At 54.5% G+C, this 18,321-nt stretch overlaps 2 protein-coding genes across 2 annotated transcripts; both read left to right on the forward strand.

The window, feature by feature from the left end:
- Positions 1-2,722: 2,722 nt before the first annotated feature.
- LOC106898098 (keratin, type I cytoskeletal 14-like) lies at positions 2,723-7,779 on the forward strand. Its single transcript, XM_014959183.1, has 8 exons — positions 2,723-3,393; positions 4,708-4,790; positions 5,295-5,451; positions 5,960-6,121; positions 6,220-6,345; positions 6,441-6,661; positions 7,148-7,182; positions 7,526-7,779. The coding sequence occupies exons 1-8, from the start codon at positions 2,884-2,886 to the stop codon at positions 7,621-7,623; spliced, it is 1,392 nt and encodes a 463-aa protein (XP_014814669.1). The 5' UTR covers positions 2,723-2,883; the 3' UTR covers positions 7,624-7,779.
- Positions 7,780-12,283: 4,504 nt separating this feature from the next.
- On the forward strand, positions 12,284-17,338 carry LOC106898097 (keratin, type I cytoskeletal 14). The gene is made up of 8 exons (XM_014959182.1): positions 12,284-12,880; positions 14,521-14,603; positions 14,912-15,068; positions 15,340-15,501; positions 15,681-15,806; positions 15,902-16,122; positions 16,486-16,535; positions 17,039-17,338. The coding sequence occupies exons 1-8, from the start codon at positions 12,371-12,373 to the stop codon at positions 17,134-17,136; spliced, it is 1,407 nt and encodes a 468-aa protein (XP_014814668.1). The 5' UTR covers positions 12,284-12,370; the 3' UTR covers positions 17,137-17,338.
- Positions 17,339-18,321: the final 983 nt, after the last annotated feature.

Raw genomic sequence — 18,321 nt, forward strand, 5'->3', positions numbered from 1 at the left:
GTTCATTTTTTCCCCCCTGCAGCACAACCGAGGGTGAGATAGCATCTCCGGCGTGCTTCGTGCTGGAACAGACTCCGATACCATCGCCTGAGCTTTATGATGTGTTTGGGTTTTGTGTTGGTTTTTTTTTTTTTTATCTCAAGGGAATTCATTGTGGGTGAGTGTTGTAGGAGAGCCTGGGAGACTGAATTCTTCTGGTAACATGAAATAGCTGAAGTGGTGCCTGCTCCTCTGTATAATTGTGCCCTCTCGACAGAGCCAGAGCAAGGATTGTGTGTGAAGGGTTTCTCTCATCAGAGTGGGACCAGTCTGGGGATTGCTCTCCAGGAGCCCAGCCAGAGGTTGGGCAGCAGTTGAGGGCCAAGAACATCCATCAGAAAAGGCCAGAGAAAGCAGATATTGCAGGACAATCTCCAGCTCTCATCTGAGGCTCCTGTGCCAGCTGTAATAAAGAGCTTAAACATGGGCTGAGGTCATGATAACAGAGAAAGAAGAGCCCTCAGCCCAGGTGGTTCCTGCCCGTGGGGCTGTGGCAGAGCTTTGCCTCCGTTTAGGGCAGTTGTCACCTTCAGGCTGAGTCAGGACTTGGCCTAAAACGTGGGGGTGACCTGAGCAGGGGGGACAGAACTCACAGGGCAGCCTTTGGCCCACGTGAGGGGCTCGTGGCCAACACGGGAGCTGCCTGGAGCAGGAGGGTGTTTGGTAGAGCCACCCTGAGCAAAGCGAGCGCATCTGGAAGATCTCAGAGCAAGGGTGGCCAGGGAAGGGCACCTGAGCACGGCTCCCCCGGGGCGGCTGTTGGGTAACCCTGTACCCCCCACCACGGAGGGAAACGGGCCAGGAACGCCGATCCTCACCCTGCCAGGTTACCCCAGGAGTTGGCTGCCAGCTGAGCACCACCATCTGCACGCTCTGCCATCTGCCAGCAGCAGGGATTGCTCCCAACTCTCCGAGGGACACATGCATCCCAAACCCCCAGATTTCACAGCTTGGGGAGTCAAAAACCCAAACGTGAAGCCAATCAGTCCTGAGGCGCCGCTGCCCAGAGACTGGAGCCCTCCACCAAGTCTGTTTCTGGTTTCCTTGGTGGCCGCCCAGCAACATCACACCACCTCTCCTGGAGCTGCTGAGGAACCAGAACGTGACTCCCTATTAAGTTCTCGAGATCTAACAGCGATGCAGATGAAGCGTTGTTGTTATTGTGTCCTTCAGGGAACAGATGAAAGAAAGGAAGCACTATGAATTACTGAGGGTGAGGCTCTGGGAACATCTTAGTAACTCCAAAATCAGTTAAGTGCATTAGAATGTGAAAACAGCCAGAGGGGCCCTGGGAAGGAAGGAGATCACCACAGGAGAGAAAACACAAAAGGGCTCCTAATCCCTATAACTCTCTTTCACTACCTCACAGGCACCTCTGCTCACAGAAAAAAATAACTCCTCTTATCCGAGGATGACATCGCTGGAGCCAGGCAGGCCAGCAGGTTGGGTGTGCGATTTTCCACTGTAAACTGCAAGAGCTGGCGCCACATCAGTAAAAGGATTTTGTCTTTCTTTTTTTTTTTTTTTCCTAACAAAGAATAAAACAGTGCAGTGTCTCCCTTCCTGCTTCTTGGCTGCTTTTTTTTCAGGCCAATACCTGTCCAGCTGCATGACTATAATCGCTCAGCTCAATCCCTTAATAGCCCGGTGCAGGTGTGCCCGTCGGGGCGGCTGCTTTGTTCATCTCTGCATCTCCTCTGCCTGGTCCCCCGACACCCCCTGCTCCCCAGGTGGGGATCTCCCCCCCTCGCTGCACAGCTTGCACTTTGCCCACCACTGCTTTGGATACAGGTGCTGCTGGGCCTCCCAGCTGCAAATGTGTAGGAAAAAGCCTTTCTGTGGGCACAGATCCGAGCTGATCACACTCTTCCCATCAGGAATTGCACAAAAGGTGTCCTGGTGCTGGGGCTCTGATGCAGCTTCAAATCCTCTTTCTCTGCTTTACACCACTTAAGCATTAAAACCCATCTCAGCAATGAGGCAGGAGGAATTGTGGCACAGAAGTTTTTAGCTTCTGCAAAGCTTTCAGAAGGTTTTAGCAGACTTTTAGACTGCTGCTGGGGAGTCTGTCAAAGGGGATGCAGCAAAGCCAGGACCATCAGGCACTCCCTTTTTAAACCAACTGAAACCCCACCGCTGTCGGGGCTTTCCAGCCTCTGCAAAGCAGTACGTAAGCAGAAATTACGGGAGTTTCTTCTCTTTTGAGCTACAAGATTTCTGCCAAATATGGTATCAGTACACAAATACGGCCAGGTCTGTGCTTGTCCTGGGATAGAGGTTCTGACAGGAAAGTTTCCATTTGGCTTTGGGTCGGCCCATATAAAGATTATGGATGTGCAGAGCGCTTTAAAAATCAGCAGCTTTTTCTGGCTTTGGACTCCTTAAAAAGTGCAAATCAATGGATGTGCGGGTTTTTAACGATGTGAGACACTTGTGGGGGAGTTGGCGTAGGACAGAGGACTCACTTGTGCTCCTCCACGGGTGGAGCTGGGGCGAGAACCTCCGCTCTCAGGTGCAGCAGCAGCAGCAGGAGGGTAAAACGTAGCCCTGAGCGAGGAGCCGGGCTCTGAATCACGGCGGGTGCTGGGAACCGCGGCGGAAGGAGGAGATCCCGCGTGCGCCCCAGTGCTCCCAGGGGGATGTGACAAAAGACATGAAATCGGGGAGAGGAAAAATGATGATTCTGGAATTTGGCTCGGGCTGTTCCAGGGGTGACGAAAAACTCACCGGCAACGCCTCCTGCCCGGGCTATAAAGGGCTGCGGGGCGGGGGGAAGGCAGCACTCGCTGTCTGCGCTGCCGAGCCCGTTGTCTCTCAGCCCTCCAGCCTCCGCCAGCCCTCGCCATGAGCACCACTGTCCGGCAATTCTCCTCCTCCACCTCCCTCAAGGGCTTTGGCAGCCTGGGGGGGGGCTCCAGCAGGCTCTCCTCCGTGCGTCTTGGGGGAGCGGGCTACAGGGCCCCCAGCGTCCACGGGGGCTCTGGCAGCTACTCTGTCTCCTCCCGCGTCGTCTCGGGGCTCGGAAGTGGCTACGGGGGCAACTACTGCAGCAGCGTAGGAGGGGGCTTTGGGAGCAGCTATGGGGCTAGCTATGGGGCTAGCTATGGGGCTGGCTTTGGGGGTAACTTTGGAGCCTGCTTTGGAGGGGGCGATGGTGTCTTCCTGGCTGGAGAAAAGGAGACGATGCAGAACCTCAACGACCGCCTGGCTGCCTACCTGGACAAAGTGCGTGCCCTGGAGGAGGCCAACACCGACCTGGAGGTGAAGATCAGGGAATGGTACAAGAAGCAGGGACCTGGGCCAGAGCGTGACTACAGCCACTACTACAGGACCATCGAGGAGCTCAGGAACAAGGTAGGATGCTGGGATTAACACTGGGGGATGTCAGAGGAAGCAGAAACACTGGCCGCTGCCTCTGTAATTAGGGAGCACTAATGATGCGGTAAAAGAGCATCTCAGACACACAAACAGAGCTGGAAACTCTGAGATTTCTCAGTGTCAGCTTTTGATTACATCCTCCTGGAGGGAACTAATGGCAGTTTTCACTGGAAGAAGCAGGTGTAAAGGACATAGTGCAGAATGAAAAGTAAGAGAGGAGTCTGCGGTGATAATGCAGGTTTCTGAGAGTTAAAGATGAACGTGCAGGGAAAGCTGTGGGTGTGCGCCAGCTGGGAAACATCCATGTCATCTTTGTAAACATTCAGACAAAGTCTTTGCAAAATTGTTTCAGCTCCTGGTATCGATGAGATGTAGATGCTAAAGAGAAAAGATGGAACTGACCAATAATGAGTTTTTCTCCTCCTGTTGGCAGTCCCTGCCCCAGTGCCAGGTTTGCTGCAACCCCCCCGACCCAGGCAGCTCGGGGGGGATGTCTCTCAGTTCTGATTTGAATCCCACCTCCCATATTGGAGGAAATACTCCAAAACTTTGACTTTGTTCTTCTCTGTTACTTCTCACGTGTGAATTGCCCCCAGTAGACATGGGGGAAGGCAGTGCACGGCTGGAGCTGCAGGAGAGCTGGTAGATGGTGGATGGAACCCACTTTCCCTCCCTCTCCTCAGCCCCATGACTTTGTCCTCCCAAGCTCTGGCCTGAACCTTCTCCCACTATGGGTTATTATTTGCTCCTGGTTTTGTAACATAAAAATCAGAAGCTGTAGGCACCTGCTCACTGCGTTTTGCTCCATTTCTGCCATCAGCAAATTAAATCCATCCTGGATCAAGTGGGCACAAGGTTTGCCAGGCACAGCCCCCCCCGGTCCGTCTGTCCTGCCAGAAGAGCCACAGGTGCTGTGTATGGGGAGCAGAGGATCCCTGCTTGACCCTTGCACAATCAGGGCATGCCCCGAAGCGTGGAAACAAATGCTGTCATCACGTCACACACCTTACATGGCTTCACGCTGCCTTTTGAAACACTTACAGAAGGATTTTTGGAAAGTGAGGTCACAGGGTAATCGCCCTGATCCTGCAGTCAGGCTCAGCTGTGTCTTCCTTGTCCTGCTTCCATACACACCTCTGCTAAGGAAAACCCCAAACATCCCCAAAACCATCCCTGTCCCAGTCTCACTTGTGCTCCCACCCCTTGGTGAGCCAGGAGGAGATCCCTTGGTGAGCCAGGAGGAGATCCTGACACTCATTTAGTGCTTTTTCTTTGTCCTCCTCCCTCCAGGTCCTGGTGGCCACAGTGGACAACGCTAACCTCCTCCTGCAGATCGACAACGCCAGGCTGACAGCCGATGACTTCAGGACCAAGTAAGTCACATTTCCTGGAAAAATGGAACAAAGCCTGCAGAGGTGTTTGGTGAAATGGAGAAAAAGTCCCATCCAAACCCCGCAAAAAGGGCAACGTGGAAACAAAACCTTCAAAATGAAGGTATAATTTCCAAAGCCGTGAGTTATCCAAATCTATGGGCATTCACTGGCTTATCCCATTGCTTGTTCCTCCATGGAATGACCTCTCCTGTGCAGGGAACTCTCTCTGTGCCTCTGCTGCACATTTAACTCCTGTGTGTAGCCCAGCAAAGCCCAGCCCCAGTGACAAGGCTCAGGGTTCAGGAGCAAGGAGATGTTACAGACTCAGAGGGACGCTGTTTTATCGGTTGTTCCCCTGCGTTCACTAGCATTGGCCTTCAGAAGGTCGCCCGTGCACCATGGGGGTCATGAAGTATTGACCAATGTCAGCAGCAGCACCGAGGGGCTCTGTCCCCGGCTGGACAAGATCCTGGGTCACTTTTGTGACCATTGTTATGTCCCCAGGTTCGAGACGGAGCAGGCTCTTCGCATGAGCGTGGAGGCCGACATCAACGGCCTGCGCAGGGTCCTGGACGAGCTGACCCTGGCCAGAGCAGACCTGGAGATGCAGATCGAGAACCTGAAGGAGGAGCTGGCTTATCTGAAGAAGAACCACGAGGAGGTGAGAGGTTCAAAAAAATCCAACCTGGGACCACAAATAAGAGGTTTGGTCCAACCTTTTAGACTATGCTGAGTTTTGAACCGGTGGGAGGGAAGATGAGAAGTGCTGGTAAGGAAGGAGAGACCATCCATTCTGGATAACGGCGCATCCTTTCCGGAGCCTGTATAAAACCCATTCACCATTTTTATTCCAGTATTTTCCACTGTAGCTATTAGAGATTTATTAACGATCCCAGCAGCCTCAGCCCTGGAAGGTCTATCTCCTGAGAAATGAAGCCAACTACAGGCTCTGGTTTATTCTCTGAAGAATTAACTCAAATGGAGATTTCTTAAGAATGTAGATTATTTTAATTGTGGCTGTGGAAAAAAGGCCCCAGTTTGCTCCCTGTTGCTGTGTCTCAGTAGTACCTGCTGAAGGATGCTGCCTTTCCTGAAGGATCTGTCTTGAGAGGAACATCCCGGTAAGCGGATTGTTGGATGCATGGAGACGTGTTTCTCCTTTGTGTCAGGAAATGAACGCCCTGCGCGGGCAGGTGGGTGGAGAGATCAGCGTGGAGATGGACGCGGCTCCTGGCATCGACCTCACCAAGATCCTGGCAGAGATGAGGGAGCAGTACGAGAGCCTGGCGGAGAAGAACCGCCGGGACGCTGAGCAGTGGTTCTTCAGCAAGGTGAGTCCATGGCTGGCAGCCCCATGGGGTGTGTGGGACCCCCAGCTGGGCCTCCTGGGAATGAGATGGCATCTGACACGGGTTTTGGCTCCTGGCAGACGGAAGAGCTGAACCGGGAGGTGGCCATCAACACGGAGCAGCTTCAGAGCGGCAAGTCGGAGATCACGGAGCTACGGCGCACCATCCAGAGCCTGGAGATCGACCTGCAGTCCCAGCTCAGCACGGTACGAGGGGCCGGCTCCCCGCCGGGTGGGGGCTGAGGGTGTCCCCGTCTCCCCCTGAAGCCCCCCCTGAAGCCACCCCTCTCCTCTGCCCACAGAAAGCAGCCTTGGAGGGCTCCTTGGCCGACACGGAAGCCCGCTACGGCACCCAGCTGGCCCAGCTGCAGGGGCTGATCACCAGCGTGGAGGAGCAGCTGGCCGAGCTGCGCTGCGACATGGAGCGCCAGAACCACGAGTACAGGGTCCTCCTGGACGTCAAGTGCCGCCTGGAGCAGGAGATCTCCACGTACCGCCGGCTGCTGGAGGGCGAGGACGCCCAGTACGTAGAGGGGCTTTGCCCGGGAGGGGGCCTTGGGAGGAGATGGGCAGTAGGGAAGGAAAAAAAAATTAACAACCTGGGTTCCTTGGAGGATGCTCTGAGCCCGTTTCCTGACCCGGGGCACGCAAAAGGGTCTCCCTTTTTTGGTCCTACTAGTCCAGAACCACCCAGTGGTGGCCACAGCACTGCAGCACCCCTGGGATGCACCTTCCACCCCTTGGGTGTCCGTGTGATCCTGGGAAGGAGTGGGTACCACTGTGCTCCGAGCAGCTGGGGTGTGCGCTGCCTGTATCCCCAAACCCCCGGCGCACACACAGCCCGAGCATTTTCTCCCTTTCTACTTTGACACTAGACAGGTTCCAGAAATCATTATGGTCACATACTGGTGCAAGAAGAAACAGCAGGTTTTTAAGTAATGATTTTGTCATAGAGACTACTCACTTTTTTCCCGTTTCTGACCGTTCTTTCTCTTTTCTCCTCCCGTAGCATGTCTTCCCACTACATCTCGCAGCCTAAGGAAGGTAAGAAAATGTCCTGCTGAAGCAGCAATCATACAGAGCTCTGACATGTCCTTGGCCACCTTCTTAGCTTAGACTCTTTTTACTAATTTACCAAAATTCCTATTTTATTATGTTTTCAAAATGTGAATTGACATAAACCACTCTCACATTATACGAGAACATGTCTCAGTAGATGATCTGCGCAGACTGAAACTATATAATGAAGTATTTAGGGGTAGGAATGTGGTGGCTACAGGGGGTTCCTGAGGCAGTTGGTGGTGGTAACAAATCTACCCATGAAAATCTTTCAGACACTTTCTTCTCCTTTCCCTGTAAATAACGGCTCCTTCTTTCTCCATTGCAGCACCTGTAACCACCCGCCAAATCCGCACAATCTTTGAGGAAGTCCAGGACGGGAAGGTGATTTCCTCCCGGGAGCAGATCACCCCGGCTGCCCGCTGAGGCCGCCGCTCCCTTCGCCACAAACCTGGTGAAGCAAAGCAAAAACCCACCCCAGCTTCCGCGCCGTGGCTTTGGAGATCACCAACTGCATCTTCCCTCGTTATCACACCCCCTGTTCCTCCCCCCCCTTCCCCCCAGGGCGCGCTCAGAAATCAAATAAAGCTTTTCTTCATCCTTTTGCAAAGCGGGGTCTGGTCTGGGTGCTCTGGAGAGCTGGGCTGTGCAGGACAAAGCTCCTCTCTGGAAGGGGAAATATTGTCCACCTTTGGTACCCTGATGGTGGGCAGAACACCTACATGTCATAGCACCGCTGAGGTGGGTGGAGGTCTAGGAGGGAACTGATTACACGGTCATGGGAGGTGAAACTTGGGAGAATCTTTGTATTTCATCCCAGATTTGGTACTGGGACTTTCAGGTCAGGGCAAAGTGCTGCTTCCCCCGCTGCAAGGTGCAGAGCTGAAGCTTCACACTCGGGGAGCCCGAGCAAGAAAGTGAACATTTTGGGCATTGGAACAGGCTGCCCAGGGAGGTGGTTGAGTCACCATCTCTGGATGTGTTTAAGGGATGTTTAGATGGGGTACTGAGGGACATGGTGTAGGGGAGGACTATGTAGAGTAGGGGAGATGGTTGGACTCCATGATCCCAAGGGTCTCTTCCAACCTCAATGATTCTATGATTCTATGATTCTATGATTCTATGAACAAACCCCAGGTCACACAGCCAGGACGATGCACAGGATCCCCTTCCCCGCTCTGCCCCTGCGGCCGCCGTGCGGGGGTAACGGGCTTGGTGGTAAAACGAAATTAAGGGGCAGATGTGGCAGGGAGACACCCGCTGAGGCCCCCCCAGAAACACAACCTCAGTTTTGTTTAATTCTCGCTTCCGACGGTGCTGCTGCAGGGGCAGGTGGTCAGGGGTGGGCACGGGCTGCCCCAGCAGAAGGACCCAACGCGGTGCGAGCGGTTCCCGGCGCCGCTGCCCGTCGGTGGCTGCTCCTGACGCAGCACTTCCCCGAGCGGGGCCAGCCGTTCCTGGAAAGCCAGTTCAGACACATTCTTGGCTGGATCCTGCCACACTTGCTGCTTGGTAAATCCGGCTTCTGAATCAATGTGATGATTCAGAGGAGTGCGACCGAGCGTGTGTAAAGATAGAGCCGGCCACGGGGTTTTAAGATTGGATTTTATGGGGAGATAAGGGAGAATTTATGGCGTTTTGTTCAAAATGTTGAAAGGATCCCCACAGGCAGCTTATGGCTTTTTTTTCAAAATGTTGAAAGGATCCCCACAGGCAGCAGGGGCAGGGATGCAGGCTCTGGAGCCCCCGTGCTATGGCTCTGCCAGGGCTGTACCCCGAGTCCTGCAGAGCTGATCCCCCGTGGCCCAGGCAGGGCATCCCTTGCCCCCGTGCCCTGCGCAGCACCCCAGGGCGAGCAGCTCACGCTCTGCCTGTGGGAGACAGGGTTTGGTTTTGGAGTTTGCTGCTCATGAACAGTGATCTCACTTCCACCCGGGGGGGTTCCACCACAGGATGCACAAACAGAAGCCCGTAAAGGAGCGCTGTGGTCGGGAGAGTGGGTCTCGCATCGTGGAGGGGCCACCCCCAAACAACAGGGCACGTCCTGACCCGGGACACCTCCAGCCCCGGCACCTCTGCAGCCCCCCCTCTCCAGAGGGGTGTCCCCGGGGTGCTCCCTGCCCTGGGTGCTGAGCAGCCCCAGCTCAGGTGCCTGGGAGGGGTAGGGACCCACACAGCCCGCAGGTAACTCCTGGGGCTTCCAGGTCACTTCGCAGGGAACCCCAGCTCTCCCCACGGGTGCTGCAGGGACTGTCACTCCCTCCGGCAGCTCCTCGGAGCCCCCCAGGGGGGTCACTGCCCCCCGTTGCCCCCCCTGTGACACCCAGCGTGGGGATGCCGAAGGTGCCCGGCTGGAATTCATCCCGGCTTTATCCGTTTCTCCTGGAAGAGTCTGGGCACACCCGCGTTGCTACAGAAACGACAAATAATACTTTGTTAACAAAATCCCCTGATGTTAATTACTCCCGTTCCTGCGAATTGTGAGGGAGGTGTGGAAAACAGAAGGTGGATTCCCTCCTGCCCTGGGCATTAACAATCAGCGCTGACCCGCCTGGAACCCGCCGCGGAGGGAGCTGCCGGCGGCGGCCGATGCAGACGGGCAGCGGCAGCTCCAGGCAGGTTTCAGAAAGTGGAGTTTAATTCCAGAAAGATGGTTCGACTTCTCAGACTACGCCGAGTTAACCTAACGTTAGAGACCATTTTAGAAAGACACACAAAGGTGTGGCTTTTCAGCACGTTTTGGAGGACTTTCCTGTGATAACCTGACACCTGATCTGATCCCAGACTTTATAATAGCCCTAAAACAAACACAGAAGTGGTTTTGTTCCAGTGTTTTCACCTGCCGGGGCTGCTGATACTTGGGTTTGGAGCCAGATCTCCCTTTTCCTCCTGAAGTAAGGCAGAACTGCATGTTTAAACACCAATGTGCCACCACAAAATTACTACGATGCCCCATTCTGATTGTGAAATGTATAAAAAATAGGCTCACTGTGTGTATGAAATAAGCAGAATCTGATTTATTAGTAGTCAGCCTTTTATTCTAAAGGGAGCGCAATCCAAACAATATGCAGCCCTTTGTGGTTGTGTTCAATGGGAGGCCATGGAAATAACACCTTCGACTTTTTAATACGTTGTTTTAAGTCTTAATTAACACTGAAGGATTTTAATTGCTGCCTTGTGGTATTATCAAAATGTCATAGATCTTCTGAGCAATGTGTATTTTTATGATACGGCGGTTAAATAGGAAACAGAAGATGAAAGAAAAGGCAATTTCATGCAAAGGAAGAATATGTCCCGTGTGACGCCGGGACAGGAACTCATCCTACAGCGGGTCCCGACGGGTCCGAAGGGCTTTGCTCAGCTGAGGCTGGGGGTTTGGAATTGGGGGGGGGGGGCTCTGCACTGGTTTTGTCACTGACAGTCCCCTTCCCCTGTGCCACTGCCACCCTCAGTGGGGACAGCCCCCGAGTCCTGCCCGTCCGTGTCACCCGGGTGAAGGTGAGGGAATGGAGATGGGGAGAAAGCACATTCCTTGGAGCGGCACGTCCCGGCCGCCCCCGCGCCGCTGCGCCTCCACCACCCCCACCTGGGGATGGGGAACAGATGGCCCCATGCCCCAAATCCTGACCCTCACACGACAAAAAGATGCTGCTGCCAAGAGACAGAACCCTCCTCCGGCCACAGCAAATGTCATGGAGGCTCCATTTCTCCATCTCTCCAAGCTGTGTGCGAGCTGTGCCGCTCCGCAGCCGCCAGCTCGGATATTCCAAGGACACATCCCGCTCCTCCATCGCTTCCAGCTCTCTGCAGATAGAGGGGAGGGAGCCAGGCCCTTTAAAGCCACTTAGAAATCTGCCCTTGTTGCTTATTTCCATACTCTTTCCCCCCCCTCCTTTGGCAAATGATCTGAGGAGGAACTTGGCTGTTGGGAAGGGGTTGTTGGGGCCTGTCTGCGAAGGCAAACGATTCACCAAGCACACGCATGAGAAATATCTCCTCCTCCACGCCCTGCATTACTGGCGGGTGACACTCGGATCTGTGGTTTCTGCCCGTGACGCAGGTCAGCTCAGAGACCCAGCAACGGAGCTCGACCGTGCCCGTTGAGCTCAGGGCTTGAGCCTCCCCGCTCCTCGGAGGCAGCCTCTACCTCCGCCCAAGCTCTGTGTCCACAGGAGCTGTAAGCTCCAAACTCTCACTGAAGTTGTCCTCCCTGGTCACAACGGATTGAGATGTTCATCACACAAAACATCATTAGCATTGGCTGCTAAAATATGTTACTTTCACCTTTGTGCTCTTGTTCTTCTAGAGACCAGGAGCTTTTTTCCTTACATCCTTCAGCTACTTTATGCTGTTCCACATCTTTTCCTGGAGCATCTCCTAATTCTCCAGTTACACCCTGCCCTTTCTGACTGGTTTGCGAGGCTCTGGTTCACAGAGAACACCACAAACCACCCCGTGCTTGTTGCCTTTCCACGTTCCTCCCCTCTTGGGTGGTCTCGGAAGCGAAGTGAAGAATTAAACGAGCCCTGAAGCACGAACTCCCTTTTCATTGCTTTTTCATTACAGACCATCCCTCTCTCTCTGGATAAAAGAGAGGACTCGTATTTCCAGGATTGGTAGCCAAGTTCCTTGGAGCACCATCGCACTCCCGGGGCTGTGGATGCACACCCAGGGCTTCACAAGAGGGTTCTTGTCCCTGCAGGTGTGTGCAGCCGAAATGTGGTGGCCGGGACAAAGAGACACAACCAAAGAGATGGTGATTTACTCCATCGAAACGCTCCCTGAACAGTGCCCTTTCCGAGCTAACAGTACAAAGCAGCATTAAAACGTAGCCCTGAGCAAGGAGCCTCCTACTTTGAATCACACCTGACTATTTACTTGGAAACGGAAGAAGCACAACGACGCCCTTTGTGAGATAAAAAACTTTCTTGTGGAATATGACAAAAAGCGCGAACAGGAACAAAGGCAAAAATGACGATTCTGGAAGTTGGCTCAGATTTGAGGGGTGATGAAAATCATCGGGAATGCAACAGGGGGGGAAAAAAAAAAGCAGCACTGGCAACGCCTCCTGCCCGGGCTATAAAGGGCTGCGGGGCGGGGGGAAGGCAGCACTCGCTGTCTGCGCTGCCGAGCCCGTTGTCTCTCAGCCCTCCAGCCTCCGCCAGCCCTCGCCATGAGCACCACTGTCCGGCAATTCTCCTCCTCCACCTCCCTCAAGGGCTTTGGCAGCCTGGGGGGGGGCTCCAGCAGGCTCTCCTCCGTGCGCCTTGGGGGAGCGGGCTACAGGGCCCCCAGCGTCCACGGGGGCTCTGGCAGCTACTCTGTCTCCTCCCGCGTCGTCTCGGGGCTCGGAAGTGGCTACGGGGGCAACTACTGCAGCAGCGTAGGAGGGGGCTTTGGGGGCAGCTATGGGGCTAGCTATGGGGCTAGCTATGGGGCTGGCTTTGGGGGTAACTTTGGAGCCTGCTTTGGAGGGGGCGATGGTGTCTTCCTGGCTGGAGAAAAGGAGACGATGCAGAACCTCAACGACCGCCTGGCTGCCTACCTGGACAAAGTGCGTGCCCTGGAGGAGGCCAACACCGACCTGGAGGTGAAGATCAGGGAATGGTACAAGAAGCAGGGACCTGGGCCAGAGCGTGACTACAGCCCCTACTACAGGACCATCGAGGAGCTCAGGAACAAGGTAGGATGCTGGGATCACCCAGACACCTCCATTAAAGTCCTTTTTAAAAAGCTTGTGCTGCTCCTAAAAGCTGAAGAGTATTAACGAACGATAGGTAATTGGTCTGAGATGGGAAAACACAATGGTTGGAAATACAAGTAGTAATTTATGAACAGCAGTCTCTTGGTGATGTGCTCCACAGGGCACAGAGATGGGTGTTCAAGGACTGTTCCTGGGCAGGGAAGGGGGGGTCAGGCCCCAGCAGACACGGGTTCAGTTCCCTGGTGCTGCAGGTGCTGCCACCCCCGGCGTTCCCTGCCCGTCCTCCATCCTACCCATGACCCAGGAATGTGCTCCCTCTGCCAGGTCCCTGCAGGCAGGGACACGTTATCTCTTTGGCACTGTTCACTACCGACTGATATGCAAATGCAGATGCTAAGTCTTTCTCAGAAATATACTACAAATCAGACCTCCTCTAGCCTGATAGCAGGCTCAAGGCAGGGGTTATAAAAGCAAGAGAGTGCCCTGTGGGACACTTCTTCTTTGGGAGGTGCAACCACCGACACAGATGAATGTCCAGGCATCAGAGCAGGCTGGGTTGTGGTGCTGAGGTCAGGTGTATGCCCTGCTCTAAACGCAGTAGAGGAAATCATGGCCGAGCTGGTTTCATTACTCTTAGCCACTCCCCAGCTGATTTTAGGCAAAGGTTCTTGAACAAAAGCACCAAAATCTGTTCTTCCTCTTCTCCTTGGCCTCATTGTCCTCCCTGTGCCCGCATTACTCATCAGGAGCTGATTGCCTGGTCCTTCCCCACTGCCCACGCCTGTGACAGCGGGTGACAGCATCCTTCTCCCCCGGAGGGCACAAGGTGTGGGTGGGTGATGACAGGACCTGGTCTGTGAGAGCAGATTCCAGGGAGATGGAGCAGCTGCCGACAGGCTGGAGTCAGCCCCTGGGGGAGATCACATACCTCAAATTCTTCAGTTCTTTAACCCTTCTCTTTGGGGTGAGGGGCTCTTGCCTTGATACCCAAAGCTTCTTTTCAAATCCCAGCTTGGGAGGTGTGCTCTGGCCTGGAGCAGAAGCTGTCTCCAGATCTGTGCAATGAAGTGCTGGGTCTCACAGAAACCCCCTGCTCGGGACCCAGAGGGAGACAGACCCTTCCCTTCCCTCCCACGCCACAGCTGGGAAATTACCACACCAATATTCCAGGATTATTGCTTGGATATCCCCTGAAGCACCAGTGAGAGCTTTTCATTGGCTCGTGGCTACAGAAATTACTGCTCGTTAAACGGCCAATCATTTTCAAAATCCCAGAGCAAATTTTTGCACCTCAGGTGTAATTACGAAAGCAAAATACTTCAGGCACAGGGCACTCCTTCCTCAGCCCTTTTTTCCATCCCAGCCGGGCTGTTTGGAGTTGCCAGACAAATGCCAGGGCACTGCCAGGACTCTGAGCCTGGTGGGAGCCACGGGAGGTGCCACCCCAGCAGGGACAGCAGCCTGTGCCATGTGTGTGTGCCCGAATCGGTCCATGTGGAAGCCCAGCCCAGGAGGTCCGATGCTGCTCCAGTCCTTCTTCCGAACGGGAGCTCAGGCAGCAGCATACTGGGTTTTTGGAACTACTTTTTCACTCTTTCACTTTATCTCCCCCCTTCCAGATTCTTTCTGCAACGGTGGAAAATGCCAACATCGTGTTGCAGATCGACAATGCCCGGCTGGCGGCCGACGACTTCAGAACCAAGTGAGTCCAACACCTTCAAGAGTTCCCTGGAGAAGGGAGGGAAAAGCCAGGGAGTTCAAGGCTTTGCTTTGCTTTCTGCAAGTGAAGTTGCCCCACCAGGTCACTGCTCAAGGGAAGGGTGATGTTTGGGAAGTGCTCATCTCCTGGAGACAGCACTGCCTGGGCATTCCCACCTCGTGGGGAGCTCTGCATGCACATTTAACAAATGATGCTCGGGCAGAAAAATGCCAAAGTGGGGAAGAAAATAACAAGAAAAGACCTGTATCAGCTGGGCTCCGTGGTGCAAATCTGTGTGTGTGTGTGTCCAGGTTTGAGACGGAGCAGGCTCTTCGCATGAGCGTGGAGGCCGACATCAACGGCCTGCGCAGGGTCCTGGACGAGCTGACCCTGGCCAGAGCCGACCTGGAGATGCAGATCGAGAACCTGAAGGAGGAGCTGGCTTATCTGAAGAAGAACCACGAGGAGGTGAGCACGGAGCCAGGCTCAAACTGGGACCTACAAAATGGGAACCTTTGTCCACAATGGGAAGGGGTCAGGTCAAATGTGCAGGAGCATCTCTGTAACGAGGGCTCTGAGGAGACACTCGAGTGGGTAAAGGGGAGGGAAACAATCCTTCAGAAAGGACCTCCAGGAGAAGGTCTGTAGGGTTCGTGTGCTGGGTGCGAATACGAAATTTGTCAAGATGGGAATGCAGGGATTTCACTCTGACGCGCATCATGTGTCTCTTTTGTGTCAGGAAATGAACGCCCTGCGCGGGCAGGTGGGTGGAGAGATCAGCGTGGAGATGGACGCGGCTCCTGGCATCGACCTCACCAAGATCCTGGCAGAGATGAGGGAGCAGTACGAGAGCCTGGCGGAGAAGAACCGCCGGGACGCTGAGCAGTGGTTCTTCAGCAAGGTGAGTCCATGGCTGGCAGCCCCATGGGGTGTGTGGGACCCCCAGCTGGGCCTGCCGGCAGCGCTGTGGGGCGCGTGGGACCCCCAGCTGGGCCTGCCGGGGCTGAGATGGCATCTGACACGGGTTTTGGCTCCGCTGGGGCTGAGATGTCATCTGACATGGGTTTTGGCTCCTGGCAGACGGAAGAGCTGAACCGGGAGGTGGCCATCAACACGGAGCAGCTTCAGAGCGGCAAGTCGGAGATCACGGAGCTACGGCGCACCATCCAGAGCCTGGAGATCGACCTGCAGTCCCAGCTCAGCACGGTACGAGGGGCCGGCTCCCCGCCGGGTGGGGGCTGAGGGTGTCCCCGTCTCCCCCTGAAGCCCCCCCTGAAGCCACCCCTCTCCTCTGCCCACAGAAAGCAGCCTTGGAGGGCTCCTTGGCCGACACGGAAGCCCGCTACGGCACCCAGCTGGCCCAGCTGCAGGGGCTGATCACCAGCGTGGAGGAGCAGCTGGCCGAGCTGCGCTGCGACATGGAGCGCCAGAACCACGAGTACAGGGTCCTCCTGGACGTCAAGTGCCGCCTGGAGCAGGAGATCTCCACGTACCGCCGGCTGCTGGAGGGCGAGGACGCCCAGTACGTAGAGGGGCTTTGCCCGGGAGGGTGCCCTGGGAGGAGACAGGTCACAGACACAAAATACGCTGCTGGGGGCTTGGTCCGATGGCACTTCCAGGGTTCATCCTGACGTTGATTCCAGGCAGGGATGCCCCGTGGCTCTGCCCCTGGTGTCCATCTGCAGGGAGATGCTGTAACGGGCACCTTTCACTGCTGGAAGGGGCTCTGGTCCCTCTGCCCTCCAGGAGACACTGGGGAGAGCAGTTTTTTTAACAATTGCTGTGGGACACTCTTGTTTTCTTCCTGCCTGAATATGGAGCCCATGTAACAACAGAAAAAGGATTTTGTCCCTAACTTCTCTTTGTTTTTCCCCTTCTCTTGTAGCATCTCTTCCCAGTACTCCTCTGCGATGTCCTCACACTCGGGCAGGGATGGTAAGTGCCCACATTGCTACAGACATTTATAACAAACAGCTTTGAGACCCACTTCTAGAGCAGCAACCAAAGTGATGGAGTGAACTCCCTGTGGGGTGCTGTGCCCCTCGCTGGCTGCCTCGGGGTCCAGAGCCCGGGAGCATCTTACAGTCACCAGCCATGGGACAGAGCTGTTGGGAAGGGGAACACCTTGCACTCCTTTAGCACAGGAATGATTTGCCCTAAATGGCCCCTGTGATTGCGTGGCCAGTCTTCTGGCTCCACACAGAAACATCAAGGGATGCCACACATTCGGGGAGCGAGGCTTTTGCCGCCCTGAGCTTTCCCCTGGGCCAGGCTCTGAGCTCTTCCCAGCCAGCGCAGGGCTGTTTAAAAACAGCATTTTCCAGTACCTTGTGGGATTTCCCACATCTTCCTTAAGAACATGCGACATCTGATAATGCGTTAAGAGATTTCCCTCCTCCCTGCCCCCTGAATAATTGTTCTCCGCTTTCCCTTTGCAGTCATGACAACCTCCCGCCAGGTCCGCACCATCGTGGAGGAGGTGCAGGACGGGAAGGTGGTCTCCTCCCGGGAGCAGGTTGCCCTCACCACTCGTTAGGAGGGCTACCAGCTCTGTGGACCCTCGAGCCCAGACTCCAGAGAGCGGAACCACTGCCTGAGGCGGGATGCGATAGGGCTGTGTCTCAGAGCCATCAACTTCTCTCCCCTGCTCCTCCTCCCTCTCTTACCCTGATTCCACACGGGTGCCGTCGTGCACTCTGTACACATTTAATAAAGCTTTTTTTCTCTCGTTCGTGCAACTGCAGACTTGTCTGTCACTGATACGTGATCTCTCAAAGCCTCGGGGTTGTGTGTTCGTGCCAGGGAAAGTCCTAAGAAACCACAAGAAGCCGGTGAGAGTAGGGGAACCGAGGGATATGGGTTCCACCTGGAGCAAAAATAATTGGACACAGCTTTTTCTACTGAACTCATTGCTTGTAAAGACATGGGACCGGCTGAGATATAACCCAGATAAGTTTGGTGTTGGGTATTTGGTGTGAAATGAAGGCAATGGTGGAAGGATGGTTTTGAGGTCAATGTGCCACACGACTGATAGTTCAAGCCAACAAAATAAAGCTCAGTTCTCTAATTCTCGGTTATCACTTTCTCCTGTAAGTTAAATGTAACTTAAATGGCTCCAGCAAGACCCCTACTGTCACACGTACCATTCCAAGACACAAGCACAACACCTGGCTGCTTGGCAAATCTTATATATACATATGTTCTGCCTTATTCAACCGTCTTTAAATCACACTATTAGGCATATTTATACAGGTCTTTTCATGCTGCCCGGGGCTGCACTTAACAGCTTCGCGAGTAACCATTGCTTAATCCGCAGAGGGATGAGTAGCAATAACTTTTTATCATTATGGCATCTGGTGGATCACTGCTGAAATCCTTCCTGAAACACTGGAGCTACCTATGGTATGTCAACAACGCCTGCCGCCGGCTGCCGCTCCGGAGGAGGTGACTCAAGGGCTGTGCTGGTGGCCAGGGACCAGGTTTGCCTTTGCCCACTCTCCTCCTGGAAGCCACCCAGGAGCAGAGGATGCCGTGCTGGTCACACAGCCCCCAGATGTGTCTTGGGGGTGAGACAGGAGAGGAAACTGTCTTAGACCCAAAAGCCTGAGGGAATCACTTAGATCCAACTTCATGCTCTCTAGCTCTGTCTTGGCCCATGGCCTCATGTTGGTCGCCCACCTGGAGAACACAGATTTGGGCTTTAGACAAAAGGAAAAGGTAA

Source organism: Calidris pugnax, unplaced genomic scaffold (assembly GCF_001431845.1).
Source record: "Calidris pugnax isolate Ruff unplaced genomic scaffold, ASM143184v1 scaffold341, whole genome shotgun sequence".
Taxonomy (NCBI): domain Eukaryota; kingdom Metazoa; phylum Chordata; class Aves; order Charadriiformes; family Scolopacidae; genus Calidris; species Calidris pugnax.

Excerpts from the sequence above, each read along its gene's own strand:
- LOC106898098 (XM_014959183.1), top strand. The coding sequence starts at position 2,884 with ATGAGCACCACTGTCCGGCAATTCTCCTCCTCCACCTCCCTCAAGGGC. Across the intron at positions 6,122-6,219 it reads AGCAGTGGTTCTTCAGCAAG|ACGGAAGAGCTGAACCGGGA; the intron begins GTGAGTCCATGG and ends GGCTCCTGGCAG. Across the intron at positions 6,346-6,440 it reads TGCAGTCCCAGCTCAGCACG|AAAGCAGCCTTGGAGGGCTC; the intron begins GTACGAGGGGCC and ends CTCTGCCCACAG.
- LOC106898097 (XM_014959182.1), top strand. The coding sequence starts at position 12,371 with ATGAGCACCACTGTCCGGCAATTCTCCTCCTCCACCTCCCTCAAGGGC. Across the intron at positions 15,069-15,339 it reads TGAAGAAGAACCACGAGGAG|GAAATGAACGCCCTGCGCGG; the intron begins GTGAGCACGGAG and ends CTTTTGTGTCAG. Across the intron at positions 16,536-17,038 it reads CTCACACTCGGGCAGGGATG|TCATGACAACCTCCCGCCAG; the intron begins GTAAGTGCCCAC and ends TTCCCTTTGCAG.